The 20,745-nt window shown below is 52.1% G+C and overlaps 1 protein-coding gene across 1 annotated transcript in view; it reads left to right on the top strand.

The window, feature by feature from the left end:
* Positions 1 to 20,745, top strand: part of BTBD8 (BTB domain containing 8) — a 541,977-nt gene that overhangs the window by 28,213 nt on the left and 493,019 nt on the right. Inside the window, exon 2 of the mRNA XM_086953936.1 lies at positions 10,921 to 11,118. Within this exon, the coding sequence (XP_086810062.1) occupies positions 10,921 to 11,118 (198 nt within the window). The remainder of the gene's footprint in view (positions 1 to 10,920; positions 11,119 to 20,745) is intronic.

Genomic DNA, 20,745 nt, shown 5'->3' with positions numbered 1-20,745 from the left:
TGGGAGGGAGTGAGTGGGATTGAGTGAGTGAGAGGGATGGAGTGAGTGAGAGGGATGGAGTGAGAGAGAGGGATGGAGTGAGAGAGAGGGATGGAGTGAGTGAGAGGGATGGAGTGAGTGAGAGGGATGGAGTGAGTGAGAGGGATGGAGTGAGTGAGAGGGATGGAGTGAGTGAGAGGGATGGAGTGAGTGAGAGGGATGGAGTGAGTGAGAGGGATGGAGTGAGTGAGAGGGATGGAGTGAGTGAGAGGGATGGAGTGAGTGAGAGGGATGCAGTGTGTGAGAGGGAGGGAGTGAGTGAGTGAGAGGGCGTGAGTGAGTGAGAGGGAGTGAGTGGGAGTGAGTGAGTGGGTGAGAGGGATGGAGTGGGTGAGAGGGATGGAGTGAGGTAGAGGGAGTGAGTGTGTGAGAGGGAGTGAGTGGGAGGGAGTGAATGAGTCAGAGTGAGGGAGTTGGAGGGAGGGGGAGGGAGGGAGGGAGTGGGAGGGAGTGGGAGGGAGTGGGTGGGAGTGGGTGGGAGTGGGTGGGAGTGGGTGGGAGTGGGTGGGAGTGGGTGGGAGTGAGTGGGTGGGACTGAGTGTGAATGAATGGGAGGGAGTGAGAGGGAGGGAGTTGAGAGGTAGGGAGTGGGTGAGAGGGAGGGAGTGAGTGAGAGGGAGGGAGTGAGAGGGAGGGAGTGAGAAGGGGTGAGAGGGAGTGAGACGGACAGGGAAGGAGAGGGAGTGAGGTGGAGATAGTCAGGGAGGGAGATTGAGAGGGAGGGAAACGGAAAGGGAGGGAGACGGAGAGGGAGTGAGAGGGAGGGAGACTGATAGGGAGTGAGATGGAGGGAAAGGGAGGGAAAGGAAGGGAGACTGATGGGGATTGACATGGAGGGAACGGGAGGGAGACTGATGGGGAGTGAGATGGAGGGAAAGGGAGGGAGACTGATGGGGAGTGAGATGGAGGGAAAGGGAGGGAAATGGAGGGAGACAGAGAGGGAGTGAGAGGGAGGTAAAGGGAGGGAGACGGAGAGGTAGTGAAGGGGAGGGAGACGGAGAGGGAGGGAGAGGGAGGGAGATGGAGGGAGAGTGAGGGAAAGGGAGTGAAAGGGAGTGAGACGGAGAGTGAGAGGCGAGGGAGAGGGAGGGAGAGAGAGAGGGAGAGAGAGTGGGAGTGAGAGAGAGGGAGTGAGACAGTCAGAGTGAGACAGAGGAAGACAGGAGAGCGGGAGGGAGAGAGGGAGAGAGAGCTAGAGAGAGGGAGAGAGAGCTATAGAGAGGGAGGGAGACCGAGAGAGAAAGAGATAGAGAGATGTGTGTATGCCGGGACGGCTCAGTGGACGAAGGCGTCCCCTGCAGGGACCTGTGATCAACCTCATGGTCAGTTTTATGTTGTTGCTCTAGCCCCGCCCCTCCCCCACTGACCCCGCCCCCACCGATGCGGCCCTCGGACACAAACCAAACTGTAAATTTGGCCCCCGAGAGAAAGTTTGTGAGTACCCATGGTGTAGAGCATCTGGTGCACCTCATGTGGGGTTGGTGCTAGGTGGTGTGCATGTAATGTGGCATTTAATGATTGCTTAAGGTGTTCCTAAAAAAAGGAATTGACCCCGGAGAAGTGTGTAGTCTGCCATAAGGGTTTGGAAATCTAGTAGCTCGCCATCAAGAAACACATCCCCTTATTTTGAGTGGCTTGCAGCATGCCACTGACTAAGTTGCCCTGAGCGAAGCCAACCTGTGTGAGTGGGGAGGCCTAGCAAAGGTATTGTAGGGGCGTAGTAAGTTTAAGGGTTCTAATAAGGCAAAGGAAAGTCATGTGGACTAACCCTGGGTGGTGATGGGTAGAATGGTTAATCAGAAACAATGAGCAGTCCAGTAAGCCCTCCTTAAAGTCTTTACGGGTAAACCCTGTCTCATGCAGGAGGCGACCAGACAGCCTGCGAAACACCCATTGGAACTGTGCAGGTAAATAATATCCAGAAGCGTTAATCTACCCACAGTCACAGGTAGCTTTAGAGTGCAAAGAGCTACCCGCTGGCACTCCTGCCCTCAAATCAGACGTGGGGGTGTGTCGAGGTGTCTGAAAAAGTAACTAGGGGAGAACAGGGAAAGGCTTGCTAAATAATACAATGCAGTAACTGGCGCAACACCACTATCTTCACTGGTGCCATGTGGCATATTACTGAAAGCAGAAGAGAAGACCGAAAAGAAAACTGGGCTCAGAGTGACTGTGCCACTCTGCCCAGATTTCCATCCTGCAAATTAGTGGGGGGATTGGTAGATGTTAATCCCTAGATATCGAAAGATAACAGAGCCCATATTGAACATGGAAATCAAATTGTATATAAAGAGGAAAACACTACCATATGTTAAAGAAACACTAATTTCATTACAAAAACATTATCATGTTCTTACATTTTGCTTGTGTAATTTACATCCCAAATATTTTGAAGATTCTGCATGTACTTTAGCACTTAGGGATGAGCCGGATAACTGGTTTGGCCTTGGCTCGACTGCAGAACCATTTTAAGCCCAAGACAGAGTGGGCAATTGCCAAAGGCACAACCTTCCAAGGGGTCTGGCCTCTGCTTACCCTTCACAAGCACGACTAGTGGCCCATTGCACCAGCGGCGTTTGCTAAGAGAGTGGGTTCAGCTTGCTCAACCGCTTGACAGTGCCTCTTCTGTTTCTCTGCTCTCTGCTGAGACAAATCCCCAGGTATACAAAACATTCAGATACTCATGGCAGGACCATCTTGTCTGATTTTGGTAATCATCCCACCTTGTTCCTCTCTTCCTTATTTGTCCAGTTTTTAGCAACAACCCTTTGAATCAGTTGTTGTGTTACCCCCATGTCAATTTCTTTCTGCTCTTTAATTCTCTTTGATTGGTAGCCTGGGCTCCCAGTTCTGAGATAAATATAGCATTCTGGATACATACTCTAGTGCTTGGAGACAACAGACAAGCTGTGGGTACCTCACATCCTGGCATGTGACCCACATACCGACCCACTGTAGGTTGAGGTGAGACAAATATTGTTCAACTTGTTTAAACTGGCAGATGGTCACTAACCTTTGTGTTTCCCAAACGGTTTGCCATGGATTTTAAAATGTTCAGAAACATAATCAAAGTTTGCGGTTTCCTTTCTCTCCAAGAATGAGTGGATAGATTTGGGTAGAGGGTGATGACCTTGGCACCGTGCTCAAAGACCTTAATTTTCTATTGAACAAGGACATAATATGCCACCTGAATGTAGCATACCTAGAGGCAATCACAAAAAGACCATAGTGAATAAATAATACTGTGTAGAAAACCGTAAATAAATGTACTGATAAAGTAATGGGGTATAGCCTCTCCCTTGATGGGGCTGTAAAATCGACTTTTTGTCCTGAATGTTTTACTGTCCTGTCCAGAATTTGCCTTCATGCCAGGTGGTCACCCTACTAGTACTTCAGCCTTCTAAGCAACCTCATTTGCATTCTTTTTGAATTTGCACATTTCAAGGGCAATTCCAACTCTTTCTCTACTCTCCCAGCCAATGGCATAACGCTAGTAGATGTGCCCTCCTCAGAATGTTATTAGGGACATCCGAGTCTCTCATATCATAGATATTCACTGGCTTTGGGCTGAATGGGGGCCACTGAAGTATTGGGGGTCCCTGCAGCACAGCTGAGGCCTGCGTTATTCCCCTCAGCTCCACCGTGTCTGAACTACAATGCACAGCTTCGTGTTTATTTTCGCATTTCATGAATGTTACAGTTAGAACTGCGAAGTGTTAAGTGGTCAAGAATATATACTTCATGCGCTTTCATTAGTGCAGTTCCGAGCGCTGCAGCGCTTCTGTCCACTGACCTACAAGCACTCAGTACCGTTGACCAAAATACATCTTTTCTGAATTGAATTGGCTTTGGGGCAGTCATCCTGGCTCTACTTTCTGCATCGCCCCATCACTCTGCCCAATGCTTCCCCAGACAACCATCGCCACTGGCTCAGCCTTCAACCAGTTGGTCTCTCGTGACGTAGGCACTTTCACTCACACTGTAACTCCAGGGACACTGGCGCCCACGTACCTTTAGCAACTTAAAGAACTGCCATCGCTTTCAGGTACACAGCAACCTCATGTAATTCACACATTCAAATGCAAAGCCGTGCCTGTGCTCATGGTGTGGTGGAGAGCACACTTCCACCTAACTTTAAATATTGTTAATGTTCTTCTCAGCCAGAGGTCGGGCTACAAAATGAATCAAGAGCTTATTGCGGATTTCCAGCCTGCGTTGTTCCCAGTACCTACTTGCACAATTCAAAATAACATGCCCCAGGACACGTGAGCGAGCCCCTAATTAAACACTTATTCCAGAAGTACTCTGGTAAATAACGTTTGCACCTTTGTTAGTCGTGAACAGTCAGTGATTCCTCAGCGTGTTAAAGTTAGCTGCAGCCTGCATATAAAGGGCAGCCGTTGTAATGCACAGTCGAGAACTCCTCTGAAAACCAATGACGAGCTTGCCAGCAACCAAGATGGTCGCTTGAGGCCGAAGCTCGGTCATGCACAGCTAAATATCCTACAATATCCTTAAACAGAGCAAGAATACACGCACCCCACTCCTTCTCCGGACGGCAAGAATAGCTGAGGCTCCGGTGACCCCCAGAATTGCGGAGGCTGGACGTCCCGGGGTCTGAACGCGAGGTGGTGAAGTTCCGCGCGCTGGCAGGCCGAGAAGCCGTGGTCCCCAGTAGAAAATAGACCCGGGCGACGTGAGGAGACGTGCGGACACAGAAAGTGCGGTTGCCTCGGAGGTCCGAGAGAAAAACCGAAGCCCAGATCGAGATCTCCCTGACGGAGTCGGAAGGTGAGGAGAGGGCTCAGAAGGGGAGAATCCTGTCCCTGCCCGCGCCCTTGAGGTCCCGAGTGACTGGAAGAGTAACACGCCGCTACGTTGGGCCATTTGCGGGGGAGAGGCCCATGTCGGCTCAGTCTGAGGCCTGGAACCTGGAGGGGAGGCACGATTAGAGGCCTGCAGAAAAAGACCCATAAAGACACTGGGAGCGCCCCCCCGCTGGTGGTCACAGCGATACGGCCTGGGAGTCATCAGTGGAGACTGCAAGGGCTCGGCAGCATTGGGGGGCAGGCGAGGAGGCTATAGATCCAGGGCGTAGCCACCTGCCTGCGGAACCTGGCCACACCAGCGGAAGCAACACTATAGCGGCTCTAGACTGGCATATGTATAAATACTGAGCACACCCGAACGCAGGAGCGCAACGGTAGCCCCGCACAGACCAGCAGAGAGCGAGGAGTGCAGGACGGCGATAATGCTGGGCGTTCGGCCATACCCGCTACAGCGTGATCCCGGTGGGGCACTGAGTCCATCTTCCTGAGCGGAACATATCGAGCCGAACTGGGCTGGAATACAAATGCAACGCAAGGATCGGCAGGGCACACGGAAGACGCCCTAAGCTAAGCTAGCGCTGACATTCGCAGGCCCCTGACTAAAGATCGGTGGAGTGGCCTAGACTGGGGTGGGTCGCCAGGACACTGGACGAACGTCCCTGGTGAGACCAAATACGCGTGCATCCGCCGCCGAGTGGCGGGCAATCCCTCGTGATGGGCAAAGGGGACAAAACGCAAAGTAAGCTTTCCTTCGTGCAGAGAAGATTGCAGTTGCAAAGCCCACCCGCGGAGCACAGGGAAATCACGCGGCCGGAAGAGGACCAGGCGGCTGGCTCAGATATCAAGAACATGTTGCTTTCCATGGAACAAAGTCTTCAGTCCAGTATCTCTGCGCTAGGCGCCAAGATGGACGCTATGACGTACAGGATGGAACGCATGGCTGAACGCCTGGACAAACATGCTGAGAAACACGACATGGCTGAGAGGAGGATGACGGAAGTGGAGGAGGCGCAGACAGAGTTAGATGTGGCGCACAAGAAGGTGGAGAGACTGATGCAGACCCTACAAGACAAGACGGAGAATTTAGAAGCACGCTCGCGACGTACTAACCTTCGCATAACGGGCCTGCCGGAGAACACGTAAACTGGCACAATGGAGATATTCGTGGAGAAGCTTCTCACAACCCTCCTAGGGGAGGGAGTGTTCTCGGCGATGTTTGTGGTGGAGCGGGCACACCGAACCCTGGGCCCACGCCCGGGAGCGCCTCCACGCCCCATTATCGCTAAACTACTCAACTACTGGGACAGGGACACCGCCCTCAGGGTGGCCAGAGCCAAAACAACACTCCAATATGAAGGGTCGGCAATATCACTATACCTGGATTTCACTGCGAAAGTACAAGAGGCGCGCAAACACTTCATCCCACATAAGAAGCGCCTCAGAGCTGGGCCTGGATTATGCGATGCTGTACCCTGCCAAACTGCGTGTCAATAGACAGGGGCACCCACATATATTTACAGACCCAAAGAAATTGCAGCAAGAAATGAAGCGTTGGGCGAGGGAGCAGAGAAACGGCGATGCGGGATCGCCGGAAGACGGAGACGACAACAGCATTCTGGACGACCAAGAATGACCGGGCACTCTGAACTTTATAGAAGGCCGGGCTGAAGGTGTGAGAGCTCCGGCCGCTAGAATATCATGCCCAGCTGAAAGGATGTAGTCGGCTGCTTGGACCACCCTACGGACAGAAGACGACTGGCAGATAGGAAGGGGCAGAGGGAGGTGGCGACAGATCAGACATTTGTCCGGCGTCTGCGAATAAACTGAAGCTGACCACGATGCCCCACACCGAACTGAGTGGGCATGAGGGGGAGTCCAGAGTCAGCGGAGGGAGGAGAGGGGAGGTGAAGATCTTATCGGGTGCGAATACAGAAACGTTATCTAGCTCTGATCATACTAAAGTCTGTGCATGGCGGAGGGATGTTAGGGGCCTGACAAAGTGTTTTGAGAACATTGAGGGTAACTGGCTGCTAGGCGACCTTGGTCCCCGCGCGCAATGCACTGTTGAAGATCTAGTTCTTGAGTTGAGGGATCTGGATTGGGGTGGGGCGGGAATCTGCAAGGCCAGGTTGGGGGAGGTCTGCTGTGGAAGGGGGGTGGAGGGTTTGGGGAGGATATGGGAACAATGTTGTACGTTCTGCCCGTTCATGCTGCCTACGCTAGCCCTGAGATATCTGCTGACATCCACCGAACTACCCTACTGCCAAGATGATTAGTACAAACAGAGTAACTGTAGAGGGGGAGGCTGGGACACTCAGAGCATTAACATGGAATGTAAGAGGTCTGAATGATTATCGTAAACTCAGAACGGTCTTGAATTATTTGCAGCGACACAACGTAGTTTTGGCACTCATACAAGAAACGCACCTCCCGCTCACAAGTAAAATGCTTCTTAGTAGGGGGCTGGTGGGCAACATCACGGTAGCAGGGTTCACGACACACTCCAGGGGGGTATTGACATGGGTAAACCCCAAATCGAAATTAACATTGTCTTTATTGAGAGCGGACCCGGAAGGCCGATATCTAATATCGAGATGCGCTGGGAAGGGATATGAACTCATAATGGTTAACGTTTACGGTACTAATTACGACTCCCCGGACTTTTATGATGCCCATGCTCAGTACTGCCGAGCATGTACCACTGCACAAATGCTTTGGGGGGGAGACTTAAACCTGGTGATAGACCCGGAGCTAGACAGGTCTTCAGGCCCTCCGCGTAGACCCTCGGCAGCTGCATTGAAAGTTCAGGCAGAGCTCATAACACTAGACCTAGTGGATGTGTGAAGAAGCAGGCACACAACGAGAGGGGGGTACACACATTACTTGGCCTACCACGATATACACACCAGAATTGACTACTGGTTGGTGTCATCCTCAGTTACGAGATACATTAAGGCCTGCGATGTGCTAACGCGCACCCTCTCTGACCACTCACCGCTTCTTTTGGTACTGGAGACTCCAGTGAAAAGGATTCCGCCTTTTACGTGGCGCTTTCACCCATACTCCTTACTAGACGAACACTTTAGGGGTGAGCTAGCCGAAGAGATTGATAAGTTCTTTGAAACTAACATAGGGTTGGTTGATAGCTTCCAAACTGTATGGGAAGCGTTTAAAGTATACATCCGGGGTATAGCTATGTCTAAACATTCGAGTGTTCTCAAGTCTATACACCAGAGGTTGCTGCACTTAGAGAAGCAGCTCGCCGAGCTAGAAAAGAAACAGCTGGGAGGCCCAGGTACCAACGTGACGGAGGAAATTAAGACCCTCATAGCAGAATACAATGAAGAAGCAGATAGGGAAGTTCAGCACATGGAGAAGTATGCGACCGCTCGGCCGTACGGTGAGGGAGAGCGCCCTGGCTCCCTCTTAGCCAGGATATTGAAAAATAATACACACACACAGGTCATATCGGAGCTGGAGACGGCAGCCGGTGAAACACTCACGGAAGAGGCTGAGATAGAAGAGTTCAGGAGATACTATTCAGGACTTTACACTTCTAGGACTGAGAACATCGAGGATGACATAGACGACTATTTAGAACATATACAGATGCCTTTTCTAACGAATACCCACCGGGAATTCTTGATGATGCCCATACACAAGGATGAGACATCGGAGGCGTTCGCGGGTATGCGTGCGGACAGTCCCCCCGGGGTAGATAGGCTCACTGTGAACGTCTGTGTTGAGGGCAGTATGCCACGATCTATGAGTCGACAGATCTGGTTAGGTATCTTGGGGTTATGCTCCATACTGACCCGGAGATCCTCTTACGCGAAAACTATGGTGTTGCGTATAGCAAGCTAGAAAACGACGTGGAGGCGTGGTGCAAACTGCCGCTGTCCTTGATGGGACCTATATCCATTATGAAAATGGTGGTACTACCCAGATTCTTATTTCTATTTAACATACCAATAGTGTTGTCGAAGACCATCTTCAAAAACCTGACGCAGCTACTGATTAGACTCGCCTGGGGGGGCAAGCAGCCCAGGGTGAAATGGACATTACTTAAGCTCCCGTACGAGCTGGGGGGACTGAGCGCTCCAGACATGGAACGGTACTACAGAGTGGCTCAAGCGGCCCATTTGCATACGTGGATTCACGGAAATGAGAACATACCACATGTGCGCATGGAACGACTCTTTGCGGATCCGACTCCGCTTCCTGCCACGGTATGTAATCCGGTGGACCGCAGAATTGGCATATTGGACTCTATCACGACCACTAACCATGCATGGCACGCGCTACTGCAGGCGCAGGACAGCGTATTACTGTACTCCCCTCTTATGCCTATTCAATGGACATTATGTCTGGCACCTGTGGCGGAGGAGGGAGTGGTTCGAGCGTTGCGAATGGTGGGCATCGCCACTGCGGGAGACTTGTTCTCGAATGGCACAGCGAAAACATGGGAGCAGACCGTGACGGTGCCCAGCGAGGCCCCGCTACTCCTTCGATTTCAATATCATAAAGTTCGCAGCGCGTTGCTAGACCTCTTGGGACCGGACCTGGCGGAGCCGTTGGAGGTACCGGAACTCACTTATGTTATCAAGACTTTCTCCCCCTATAAATTAGTCACAAACGTATGTAGAATGAACAGTGCGCATAGGGAACAGCAACACTCGAAAGCTAGGACAGCCTGGCCGAGAGACCTACAAATTACAATAGATGATGGGATGTGGAAATACTGCTGTTCCAGTACCAGGAAACTGTCTCTAAATGGCAGACACAGACTAATTCATTTCAAATATCTCCAACGAGTGTATTACACTCTGGAGAGGCTGCATCGTTACGGCCTTAGACAATCGGCTGAATGTGAACGATGCCATGAACCGATAGCAGACTTCATGCACCTGTCGTGGTGGTGCCCGGGAATCCGCAAATTCTGGAACGGTATATTCACCGAAATGAGCTCGATTCTGGAAATGGAGCTGCCCGCCGATCCCGCCCTAGCACTTATAGGTCACTCCAGGGGCCTGCCTGTAGCGGTGAGATGTCTAGCAGATATGGGCATGCTGATGGCTAGACGCGTTGTCGCAATGTGCTGGATGAGAGGGCCACTGCCAACCACGAAAAGATGGGCGCATGACATGCTGCACAGTCAGAATGCTACAGCGAGCTGCTCCCTCCCACGAGTCGCCCAAAGAATTTCTGGGGCCTATATCAGGTTCATCTGAGAGCAACGGACACAGAGGTAGATGTACACGCAGACTAAGTCGAGGGACAGGAACTCCTAGACGAGCATGATCCAGTAGGCAGAATGTAACACCCACGCAGTTCATACGCACATAGAGAGAATGGAAGGGAGCATAAACGAACGGTGGCACAGTGGACCTGGTTAGATGGTGACAAACTTGACATAGCACAGGAAGGGGAACTCAGGACCTTATAACTGTGGTAGAACGGATCTGTGGTAGTCCAACTTCACATGCAAAGGGTCCGGAACGACACTGAGTAATGGGCCGCTTCAGGTAGGCAAGTGCAAATGGCAGAGCGTAGTTTAGAGTAAGAGTTGATTCAGGCTGGGGGGGGGATGGCAATGAAGTAGGGGAGGGGGGCAGTTTGGGGTTTGGTTAGATAGGAGTTTTCTCAGGAAACACAGGATTGTACACACTGGCTGAGTAGCCCTAGAAGCCCGCATAGTGGGAAGAAGGTAATCTTAATACACATGGGGCTGGGCGGACAGGATGATATAGGGATGGCAGACACTCCTGATTGTGCATACATGACCCTTGTTGAACGCGCCGCCGGACCCCTGGGGTGTCGGCTATTTGGCTGTGTATAAAAAAACTAACAGAGCAGCTCTGCTGCTAAAGTTCGCTGCCAGCCCCCGGGTTGTAGGCTGCAAGCGGTGTATGTCATTATAAAGGATAATAAAGGTTTTAATAATAAAAAAAAAGCCAATGACTTTATGGGAGGTTCTCTCCGTGTTTTCACAGAAGTGCTACTCAAAGTAGTGCCCTTTGCGTTTTCACAATACATGTATTTCTTTTCACAGGCTTTTGAAAGAAGAAATTCTTGCCGACGTCATCTTTCAGGTTGGCCATGCAATATTCAGAGCACACCTGGTCGTGCTCCTAGCTAGAGTTCCAGATTTCTGTGCACGGATGGTCAAAACAGACTTCGATCATTCAAGCAGTCCCAAAGCTGTTAATGTGCTGAACTGTGAAGGATCAGACTTTGGGAGCTTTCTTAGGTAAGTTTTTGTTGATTTTTATATTTGCACTAGCCAGTCTGATGTGTTTAAATACTCTCGTTTTTCAACTTTGGTGGAATCTGTTTGTACTGTAGTTGTTTAGTTTGCACTAGCCCATAATGCACACCTAGACGATGTCTTTACGACGTTCATGGCAGCCATTGCGGCTCTATCTGGTGTGTATGACCTCTCTTCAGTCTGACTCATGAAAGTGTTGTGCCGATAATATACAGCTACAAGATCCCAAAAGATCCTAATCAATTTCAGCCCTATTGGAAATTGTTCATGGACTGTTTAATCACAACTGCTGCACTGACACTAGTAAACCAAAATCTAGAATTACTAGTAGCAGAGACTGCAGCTTAGGTGTTGAGCTCCTGTTCAAACAGCCAAGTACTGTTTTATAGTTAGACTGTTTGAAAATGTCAGTAGAAGGAAGAAAGGCAACCAGTACTACCAGTCACCTCAAAAGGCAGAGGAAGCGGCAGGCCTACAGAATGATACCTTGCTAGAGACGAGCAGTCCAGTCTCGACTCAGATTGCTGACCTCAAACTTGTAGTAGTGCTGAAGAACGCCAATCAATCCTTGAGACCAGATCAGAGAGTCAGAGTGTAGAGTCTCATTGGGTAATGTGTATTAAGCTCAAGTTAGAATTTTAACAATCCAAATGAAAAAAAAAAGAATACAAAAGACTGACAAGAACTATTTTAGTTGAGACAGTATATGACTCACTCTTTTCTCTGGGAAGATTTTTAATATGTAGTTTAAAGATGGCTTGCTCAGCATTTTGGTACCATTCATAGCAACCCCATGAGTAAAACATGTACAGTTATGCTCTACGGAAGAAGACAGGGGGTTCCGATGTTCCTCTTCTTCTTTTGTCTTACTATCTGGCTTGTTGTGTTGCCATATTCTCTTTTATCAAATCTGTTTTTATTGTTTTAAGATTACATTCGATAACAACAGGCATTTCGTACAGGAGTTCGCTGTCATGTAGAACTTGTTAATTAATACATCGGCGCGTGGTCACATTATTTTAGCGTACATTCCAACTGCAATGAAAACAAGGAACGCTCTCCCAGGAGCTAGCTGTATTGCATTCTGCCAGTTCTGGTACAGTCTTTAAATTGCAGTATAAAAACAGTGTGCCAACCTTCCGGTTACACTTGTGGTCCAATGCTGATCATTCAGCTTGATCAATGAAACAGATGTTTAACTTACAAAGCAAAGGAACAAGAACTATGGCAGCTCAAACCATTTGGACATGCGTAACTCCTTCTCCCCTTGCCTTTGTCCTCGCCCCTGAGGCCCCTTATGTGCTCCTCAGCCATAATCGTGCTAGTGTATGTGCACCTGCGCCCAAATAGGGCAGGAGAAAGTGGGACCAGGCTATCACGGCAGCACAACAGCCTGTGGCATGCATCCACCTGCGCAGTCATCATCTACCTCCCCCGCGTGCCTCATGTGGCCTTCCCCCTTCAAGTCGCTGTAACGCACAGAGCATCTGCTCCCAGTGGGCCGCTATAGGCTCCTTCCTCAACCCCATTGTCTCCTCCCTACGGATGGCAGTCCCCTCTGCCCTAGCCCATGCCTGAAATAAGGAGCTCCATGCCCGTATGTGCAATGGGTCGTGCGCCTTCCATCTCATTGTGAGGAGGCGTTTTGCTACCACGAGCCCCAGGTCCAAGAATCTGGATTTTACCTTGTCTTTGGGACACTTCTTAAAGTGGTGTAAAATGTATTTGGGCCAGTCAAAGGGTATAGTATACCCTGTGCTACCCTGCAACAATACACTAATCTCGCGCCAGTAGTTCCCCAACCCAGGACAGCTCCACAGGACATGCAAGAACCCTGCCCCCAGCTCGTGACACCTAGGGCACAGCGCATCAGTACTTGTTGATCAGCTCTGGTGTGAGATAAGCCCTTTGGACAATGAATAACTGAATTTGGCGAAACCGCATTTTCCTAGGGATACGCGCGGGACTTTTGAGTATCCTTTCCCACTCATTATCCACCAGTGGCTGCCCCAGGTCCAATTCCCATTTGCATCAAAGCGGGCCTAAGCTGATTGCCGCATGCTCCCTCAGTGATGCCGCGAACCAGGTACCTACCTCTCCCCATGACGTGCAGGTACTGCATGGTTAGGTGCTGATTGGGCTCCGTGGTCATGTCCCCCATTTGGCAGTCAATCTCGCCATCAGGGAGCCGTACGCCAAAAACCTCCGGGCGGGAGCCCTTCCTCTGCCACCAGAGTCTCCTATGGTATAAGCGCCCCATCCCGATGTAGGTCTCCAAGCGTACGAATATCGGCCTCCCACCATTCCGCGTGCGCAGGAGCCGTGAGCACCCCTCCACCACTCGGGGAACCCTCCAGAGGTATGGCCAGTGCGTACGGGACAGCAGTGCGGGTGAGATCTAGTGCACTTCTGTAACATTTGCATGCCACCGCCAATAGGAGCCGCGTCAGCCACTTAACTGTAGCAAGGGGATGGAAAAGTCTGGTTATTTGTTCCAGTGAGTAAGGCGGCATTGTTGTGGCTGTATCCTCTCTGCCCCTGTCCACCAGCCAGCGAGCAACCCATTGCAGTTGAGCGGTCAGGTAGTAGTGCTCGAGACAGGGAGCAGCCAGGCCACCCAGGTCCACTGGCAGGAATAATTTAGCAAGCGCCAGCCTGTGCCTAACTATGCCCCGGACAAAGTCCCGCAACATCTTGTTGAGCATGCTAAAGAAGGGGGCCGGAATAAATAGTGGCAAATTAAGAAAGTAATACAGAAGGCGGGGAAGTATGACCATTTTGGCGAGCGCCACTCTACCGGTAGTCGTCAGTGGAAGTGTACTCCAAAAGCGCACCTGCGATTTAAGCGCCGTGACCACCCTTCCCAGGTTTCCGTCAAACAAATCAGTTGGGCTACGGTAGATTTGTATCCCCAGATATCTGAAGGTACCCTCTTTCCACTGGACCTGCGTACCGTCAAGACAGTATCCCGGATCCACTGTCCCTGCGCTGAAAGCATAAAGACCGGATTTACCCGCATTCACGCGAAGCCCCGAAATAGTGGCAAAGGTCTGCAGCAACTGGGCCATCCGCCCCGACAAGTGCCCCACGTCTCACATATACCAGCAGGTCGTCAGCGTAGAGCAACACCTGGTGAACCGCATCCCCCAGTGCTATACCGTCCCCTAGGGTCTCCCGTATAGCCACCTCTAGGGGCTCAATTGCCAGTGCGAATAACGGGGACAGAGGGCACCCCTGCCGAGTGCCTCGGCCCACTGATACCGCTTCAGAGACGTAGGGGCCTAACCGCACACAGACTTTGAGATTCTTGTAGAGCAGGCCTACCATTTGAAGAAACCCCACGTCCAACCCATATCGCAGCAGCACTGCCGACAGATAACCCCATTCTAGGCAATCAAACGCCTTCTCCAGTTCTAGGATAAGACATCCCGCCAAGGGCCACTTATATGTGGCCTCGGATGCCACCCTGAAATACCTCCTAAAATTCAATGACTTTGACCTCGCAGGTACAAACCCGTTCTGGTCTGCGTGTACTAAGTGCGGGACCACTGGCGCCAACCGTTCCGCCAGTACTTTTGCGAGGATTTTATAATCCACATTAAGCATTGCCAGGGGCTATATGATCCTAAAGCCATAGGGTCTCTGTCCGGCTTGGGCAGGGAGACCAGTAACGCCTCCAGCATGGAAGGGGGCAGCGATCCGCCCTCCACCGCTTTGTTGTCGAGCGGGTGAAGTAGTGGCGCCAAGGACTCACAATATGCTTTATAGTACTCAGCGGGCAACCCATCCGGTCCCGGCATTTTCCTGGATGCCATTCACTGGATCGCCTCCCCGATCTCCTTTTAGGAGAGAGGCGCATTCAGTGTTTCCTTATGCTCCTCGGAGGGCGCGGGCAGCTGGTTAGAGTCCAAAGTCCCCTCTAGAAGGTGCCTGGGGCCACCTCCCTTTGCCTTATACAACTGCTTATAGTGGTCAGTGAGGGCCCAGTGGATTTCACGCTGCGTATACACCAATGCCTCGTCTACTCCCTGAATTGCTCCTATCGGGGCGCAGCGTTCCTCCTGCCGTATCAACCAAGCCAAAAGACGGCCCGCCCTATCTTCCCTAGCATGTGTTCTGGCTGTGTGTGCCGCATAGTTGTGACATCGGAGCCTCTCCAAAAGCTCTGCATGCTGGGCACTGAGATCTCCCAACCTGTGTGAGTGTCTACCCCCTCCTTCTTCCTCTCGCTCATATTGGAGTAGCTCATCTTCTAAGCCGTCAGGGAGTCACAAAGTATCCAACGTATATTCCACGTGGCCCCCAGTCAGTGACTCCGGACAGACACTTTGTGGGCGTCCCACTCCACCAATGTGCTGTTCGCTGTACCTTCATTAATGTCAAAGTATGCTAATATTGCCGTACCCAGGGAAGAGCGGAACTCCGGGTCCTCTAGCACGCTAGGTTGAAGTCTCCATGTGGGCACCGGCGAGCGATCCGCCTCCAAGCCAATCTGAAACCATAAGGGATTATGATTGGAGTGCGTCCGCCCCAGGTATTCTGCCTGTGCAATAAGCGGGAACAATGATTGGGAACCCACCATCCTGTCTAACTGGACATGCAAATCATGTACTGCTTAGTAGTAGGAGTAGATCTTATCTGTCGGGTGGAGGATGCGCCACAGATCCTGCAGCGGCCAGTGCGTGAGCCAGTCCCTAAACGCATGCGCGTTGGACTCCATTACTGCGGCACGGAGAAGGGGAAAAGATCTGTCCAACTGGACATCCAGCACCATGTTAAAGTCCCCTCCTAGTTACCAAGGGAGCCAGCATAGGGATGTAGGAGCTGCGTCAGCCGCGCCAGAAAGGATGGTTGGTCAACATTAGATGCATATAACGATCCCAACAACATTTCTTGACCATTTAGTTTCCCCCGCACTAGCGTGTACCTGCCCTCCCGATCCACCTCCTATTTTTCACAATTGAAGGGAATGCCCGCCTGTACCCAGATCAGTGTGCCCCGCGTGTGCGCTGAAAAGGTGGTGCCATATACTTGCCCCCTCCAACGCCTGCAAAGTATGTCAAGTTCCGCCTGGGTCATGTGTGTTTCCTGTAGGAGGGCAATCCCCACAGAGTGCCGCCGTAGATAGGAAAAGATGGAGTAGCGCTTTGACGGTGTGTGCATGCCACGTATATTCCAGGTCACAATATTCGTGTGCGTCATCGTGAATCTGGGTAGTTAGGCGTGGAGCAAAGTGGCCGCACCAGGGGGGTCTGGGCCGTGGCCTGAGGGGAGCATACCAATTTGCTGCCAAGTGAACAATGTAACAACTGCAAACATTATAACAAATAGAGCGTATCCCCGAATGGGCATCCGTCCAAACCGCAAAAACTGCAGTTAGAAGTGAGCTATTCCAGTGTGTTGCCTGGTGGGGTGCGTGTGGTAGCAGTGACTTTTCTGCACTATTCCCCCTCCCATGTCTCCCCTGATAACGGGAAGTGCAGTAGTGTGTCGTGAACTAAACTAACGCGCAGGTCGGGTGCGAGTCGCAGTGGCAGGAGCCCGCAAATGCAGACGAGTGTGGCACCAGACACCGTGTGTCCCGCCCCGCGCATCATACTGTCCCCTGCTGTTACACATGTGCTCCGGTAGGTTAGAGGACCCCCCCCCATACACAGTACAGTCCAATGAAATGTACACAAACATGTAAAGAAAAAGGGGGGGGGGGAATGGCAATTCTTGGCCAGAGTGCGTGCGTAAACCTGTCCGAAGTTAGCGTTCTGACACAATATTACACACTATGATCAGCAGTCTGTGGAGTAACCACTGGCAGGTTCGAGTCTTCTCAGATCACAGAGGATGGAGACAACGAGCCGCTGGTTCCCGGAGCACTGCCTACAGAGGCCTCCACACGGTCACTGCTATGCATTGTCCCAAGGGTCGCCACCGCCTCAAGTGCCTCTTGTCGTTCCAGTCTGATTCTCCGGGCTGGGCACTACTGGGCCCGGTCTTGCAGTTTGGTGTGCCCTCGGCGCCTACGCCTGTTGGACCACCTCTCTGGTCAGCTGCAGGCCTCTCTAGCTGAAAGTCTCATTCCTGTCCACTGCCTGACTCCTCCAGCCAATCCCACACGTCCACCGGGAAGTCGAAAAAACGAGTCCCCTCCTTCGTGACCACTCTCAGCCGGGCCGGGAACAGTAGGGAGTAAGGCAGCTCCAGTTCCCTAAGTTGACGCTTCACCGCCATCTAATTACTTCTTTGCTGCTGCACAGTCGCTGTGTAGTCCGGGAAAAACATAACTTGGCTACTGCCCACATTCAGGTCACCTAATTTCCGAGTTTTACGCAGGACCACATCTCTGTCCCGGTAATTAAGAAGTTTGAAGAGGAACGGGTGGGGCCTAGCCCCCGGCCTGGGCTTCTGAGCCGGTACTCTGTGCGCTCTTTCCACAACAAATTGTTGCGATAACGCACCCTGGGGCAGGAGGTCACGCAACCAGCCCTCAACATACTGCTCCGGGTTTCTTCCCTCCTCTCCTTCCTGAAGACCCACAACGCATATATTATTGCGCCGGGAGCTCCTGAAGTGTCTGACTATGTACTGTGACTCTCTCAGCCAGTTTACGGTGGTCAGCGTGAAGGAGAGTGAAGTCCGACGTGACCTTGTCAATCCGCGTTTCTAGGGACTCCTTGGTTTGCTCCAGGGTAGTGCCAATCCTCTCCACCGCCGCAAGCACAGAGTCCATCTTGGCAGAGAGGGTCGCTGCTTGCGGCTCCATATCTCCACTTTAGCGCCCCTGCGGGGTGTCCAAGCTCCCCGTGTGCGTCTGTCCTTGCTGCGACTTTTCCCGCAGCCGGCCCATTGCCAGTTGTTGAGCAGTTGGCATCCGCAAGCTGTCCGCAGATTATGAGGGCACAACCAGTGGCAGGCCCTCTGGATCAGGGCCCTAACTCGCTGCCGAAATGAAAGGGTGCCGTGTCGTGCGGCTAACAGAGCATTCCACTGGGGGCCCCCCCCGGCCCTGAGCGACGCCCGTTGTTCTACGCCCCGTTTTTCAGGGGACGGTCCCCGGTCCCAAGGGTTAGGGGAATACCATCTACTTTGTGCCAGCGGCGCTCAATTCGATCTTGGTGTCTCCTAGTCAGTGTGGGGGTTCCCTTGCCACTCATTGATTGTTCTTGGGCACCGCACAACTGACCTTGCCCTCTCTAGGACTCCCCTACTGTGTTTAGCACTACTACGATAAGGCTGCACCTGGCAAGGTCCCAGTCTGGCCGCCCGGGTCAGCACGGTTAATCAGCACCTCCAGAGAGGCCGCGCTCTCCTGGCAAGTTCCCACGAGGCTCCAACTCTTTGTCCAATTAGGAACCCACCGGGTCCCCACTTACTATCGTCGGGCACGTTCTCCTCCCTCAGGATTGCCACTTGCGTCGCGGCTGCGGCACTTTAGTTCTGGTCTCACTCAAAATGGGGCCTCCCTCAAGATGGCACCCGCTGCCCACCACATCAGTCTGCAGGCCAGCAATGTCCTCAGGCCCGGCTGCACACTGCTCCCTCCTGCTTCTTAGCGGCCTCAGATTCCTCCGCACACCGCCTCTCTGGTCCCGCACACTGGATGGCTGCCCCAGGGCTGTACCACCACTCGCCACGCGTCACCCAGCGGGGGGGGGGGCGGGGGGTAGCAACCCCCTGCTCTACTATGCACCGTGGTCCTCCCAGTTGCCCAGACCAGTCCTCAGCTGCCCCTACCTAGGGTGACCAACCGTCCGTAAATTTCACGGACAGTCCGTAATTTCGGCCGTCTGTCCGTTGTCAGTGAAGGAATCTCTAACGGACATTTGTCCGTCATTTTAACAGAGCACCGGTTTTCTCACCCTAAAGCCGGCACAGCTTGCACCCACCTCCCTTCTTCACTCCGATGCTACACCAAAGCTCCTCAGATACTCAGCAGCAATGGAGAGGCACAGCGGGATGACAACCCTCACACCTCCAGCCCTTGATGACCTGTTCTTCGAAGGTGACTGAGAGTGAGGGGCTGCAGCTTCAGGAGCAGCGACATCTATTCACATGCAAACAGCCCTGAATGTGTCATGTCTCTGCTATTTAGAGGGGGGCTCACACGTTCCATTTCTACCCAGGGCCCCAAACATCCGAGACTCGGCCAGATTACACCCCTGATTACACCGAGGCAGCACGTGGTTCTCTTCACAGAGCGTAATTACTGTCACTAAATTGTGAGCAAACCTCGGTTCTTCAAACATGCAGTCTATAATGTAAGAAAATAAAGAAATGGCACAATCGCATCCACACTGATTAACAAAGTATGGAGGACAATCAGTTCAATCAGTTCTCTTAGAGTATCTCCTGTAAGTACTGTACATCACAGTGGGGGATGGCATTTTGGACAGAGAGCCTGTCTTCTCGTTGTCTTGTGCAGGAGAGGGTGAGGAGCCCAAGATGATACTAGAATACTGCATGCCCACCCCTGTGCCCACCCTGGTGGATCCTGTTCCCTCTCCTGTGATGGCTCCTGCCCTCCCCTCAGTGATGGCTCCTGTCCCCCCATGTGGTGGCTCCAGTCCACCCCGCCTGTGATGGCTCCTGTCCCCCCATGTTGTGGCTCCAGTCCACCCCCACTGTGATGGCTCTTGTCCCCCCCTGTGGTGGATCCTGTCTCCGCCCTGGGTGGCTTCTGTCCCAGTCCTGGAACGGCCCCTGCAGCGAGGGTGAAGTTCTTGATGGGCCTCTTCTCAAAAGGGCTCAGCTCAAAATTAATATGGAAAGGTCGGCGAGTAAGTAAGTGAAGGGATGGGTGAATGGCTGGATGAATAAGTGAAAGGGTGAATGGATGAATGAAAGATTGAATACATGGATAATGAGAGAGGATGGATGGATTGATGAGTGAGGGGAAGGATGGAGAGAAAATGTAAATAGCGTGATGTATGGGTGGAAGGGTAGCTGGATGATGGATGAGGGGAAAGATGGATGAGGGGAAGCATGATGGATGAGGAGAAGGATGGATGGATGGATGGATGGATGGAGGGGAAGGATGGATGGATGAGGGGAAGGATGGATGGATGGATGAAGGGGAAGGATGGATGGATGAGGGGAAGGATGGATGGATGAGGAGAAGGATGGATGGATGATGGGTGGGTGAAAGGATGGATGGATGGATGATGAGTGGGTGGGTGAAAGGATGGATGGATGAGTGGGTGGGTGGGTGGATGGTGGGTGAAAAGATGGATCAGTGGATTGGATGGTGGGTGGGTGAAAGGATGGATGAGTGGGTGGGTGGATGGTGGGTGGGTGGATGGTTGGGTGGATGATGGGTGGGTAGGTGGACGAGTGAAATGATGGATGGATTGATAAGTGCAAGGGTGAATGAATGGACGTATGAGTGAAAGGGTGGATGTAAGGATGGATGAGTGAGTGAAAGGGAGGGTAGATGGACAAAAGGATGAATAGATGTTTGAAGGAGTGAAATGATAGATGGATGAGTGATAGGGTCAATGGATGGATTCATGAGTGGATGAGTAGATGGGTGGGTGGGTGGGTGGATGGATGGATGGAAGGAAGGATGGCTAAGTGAAAGGGTCGATGGAGAGAGAAAGGGAGGATGGATGGATGACT

The sequence above is a fragment of the Lissotriton vulgaris genome, chromosome 1_1, assembly GCF_964263255.1.
Source record: "Lissotriton vulgaris chromosome 1_1, aLisVul1.2, whole genome shotgun sequence".
NCBI classification, from domain to species: domain Eukaryota; kingdom Metazoa; phylum Chordata; class Amphibia; order Caudata; family Salamandridae; genus Lissotriton; species Lissotriton vulgaris.
This window is presented reverse-complemented; position numbering and strand designations above follow the sequence as displayed.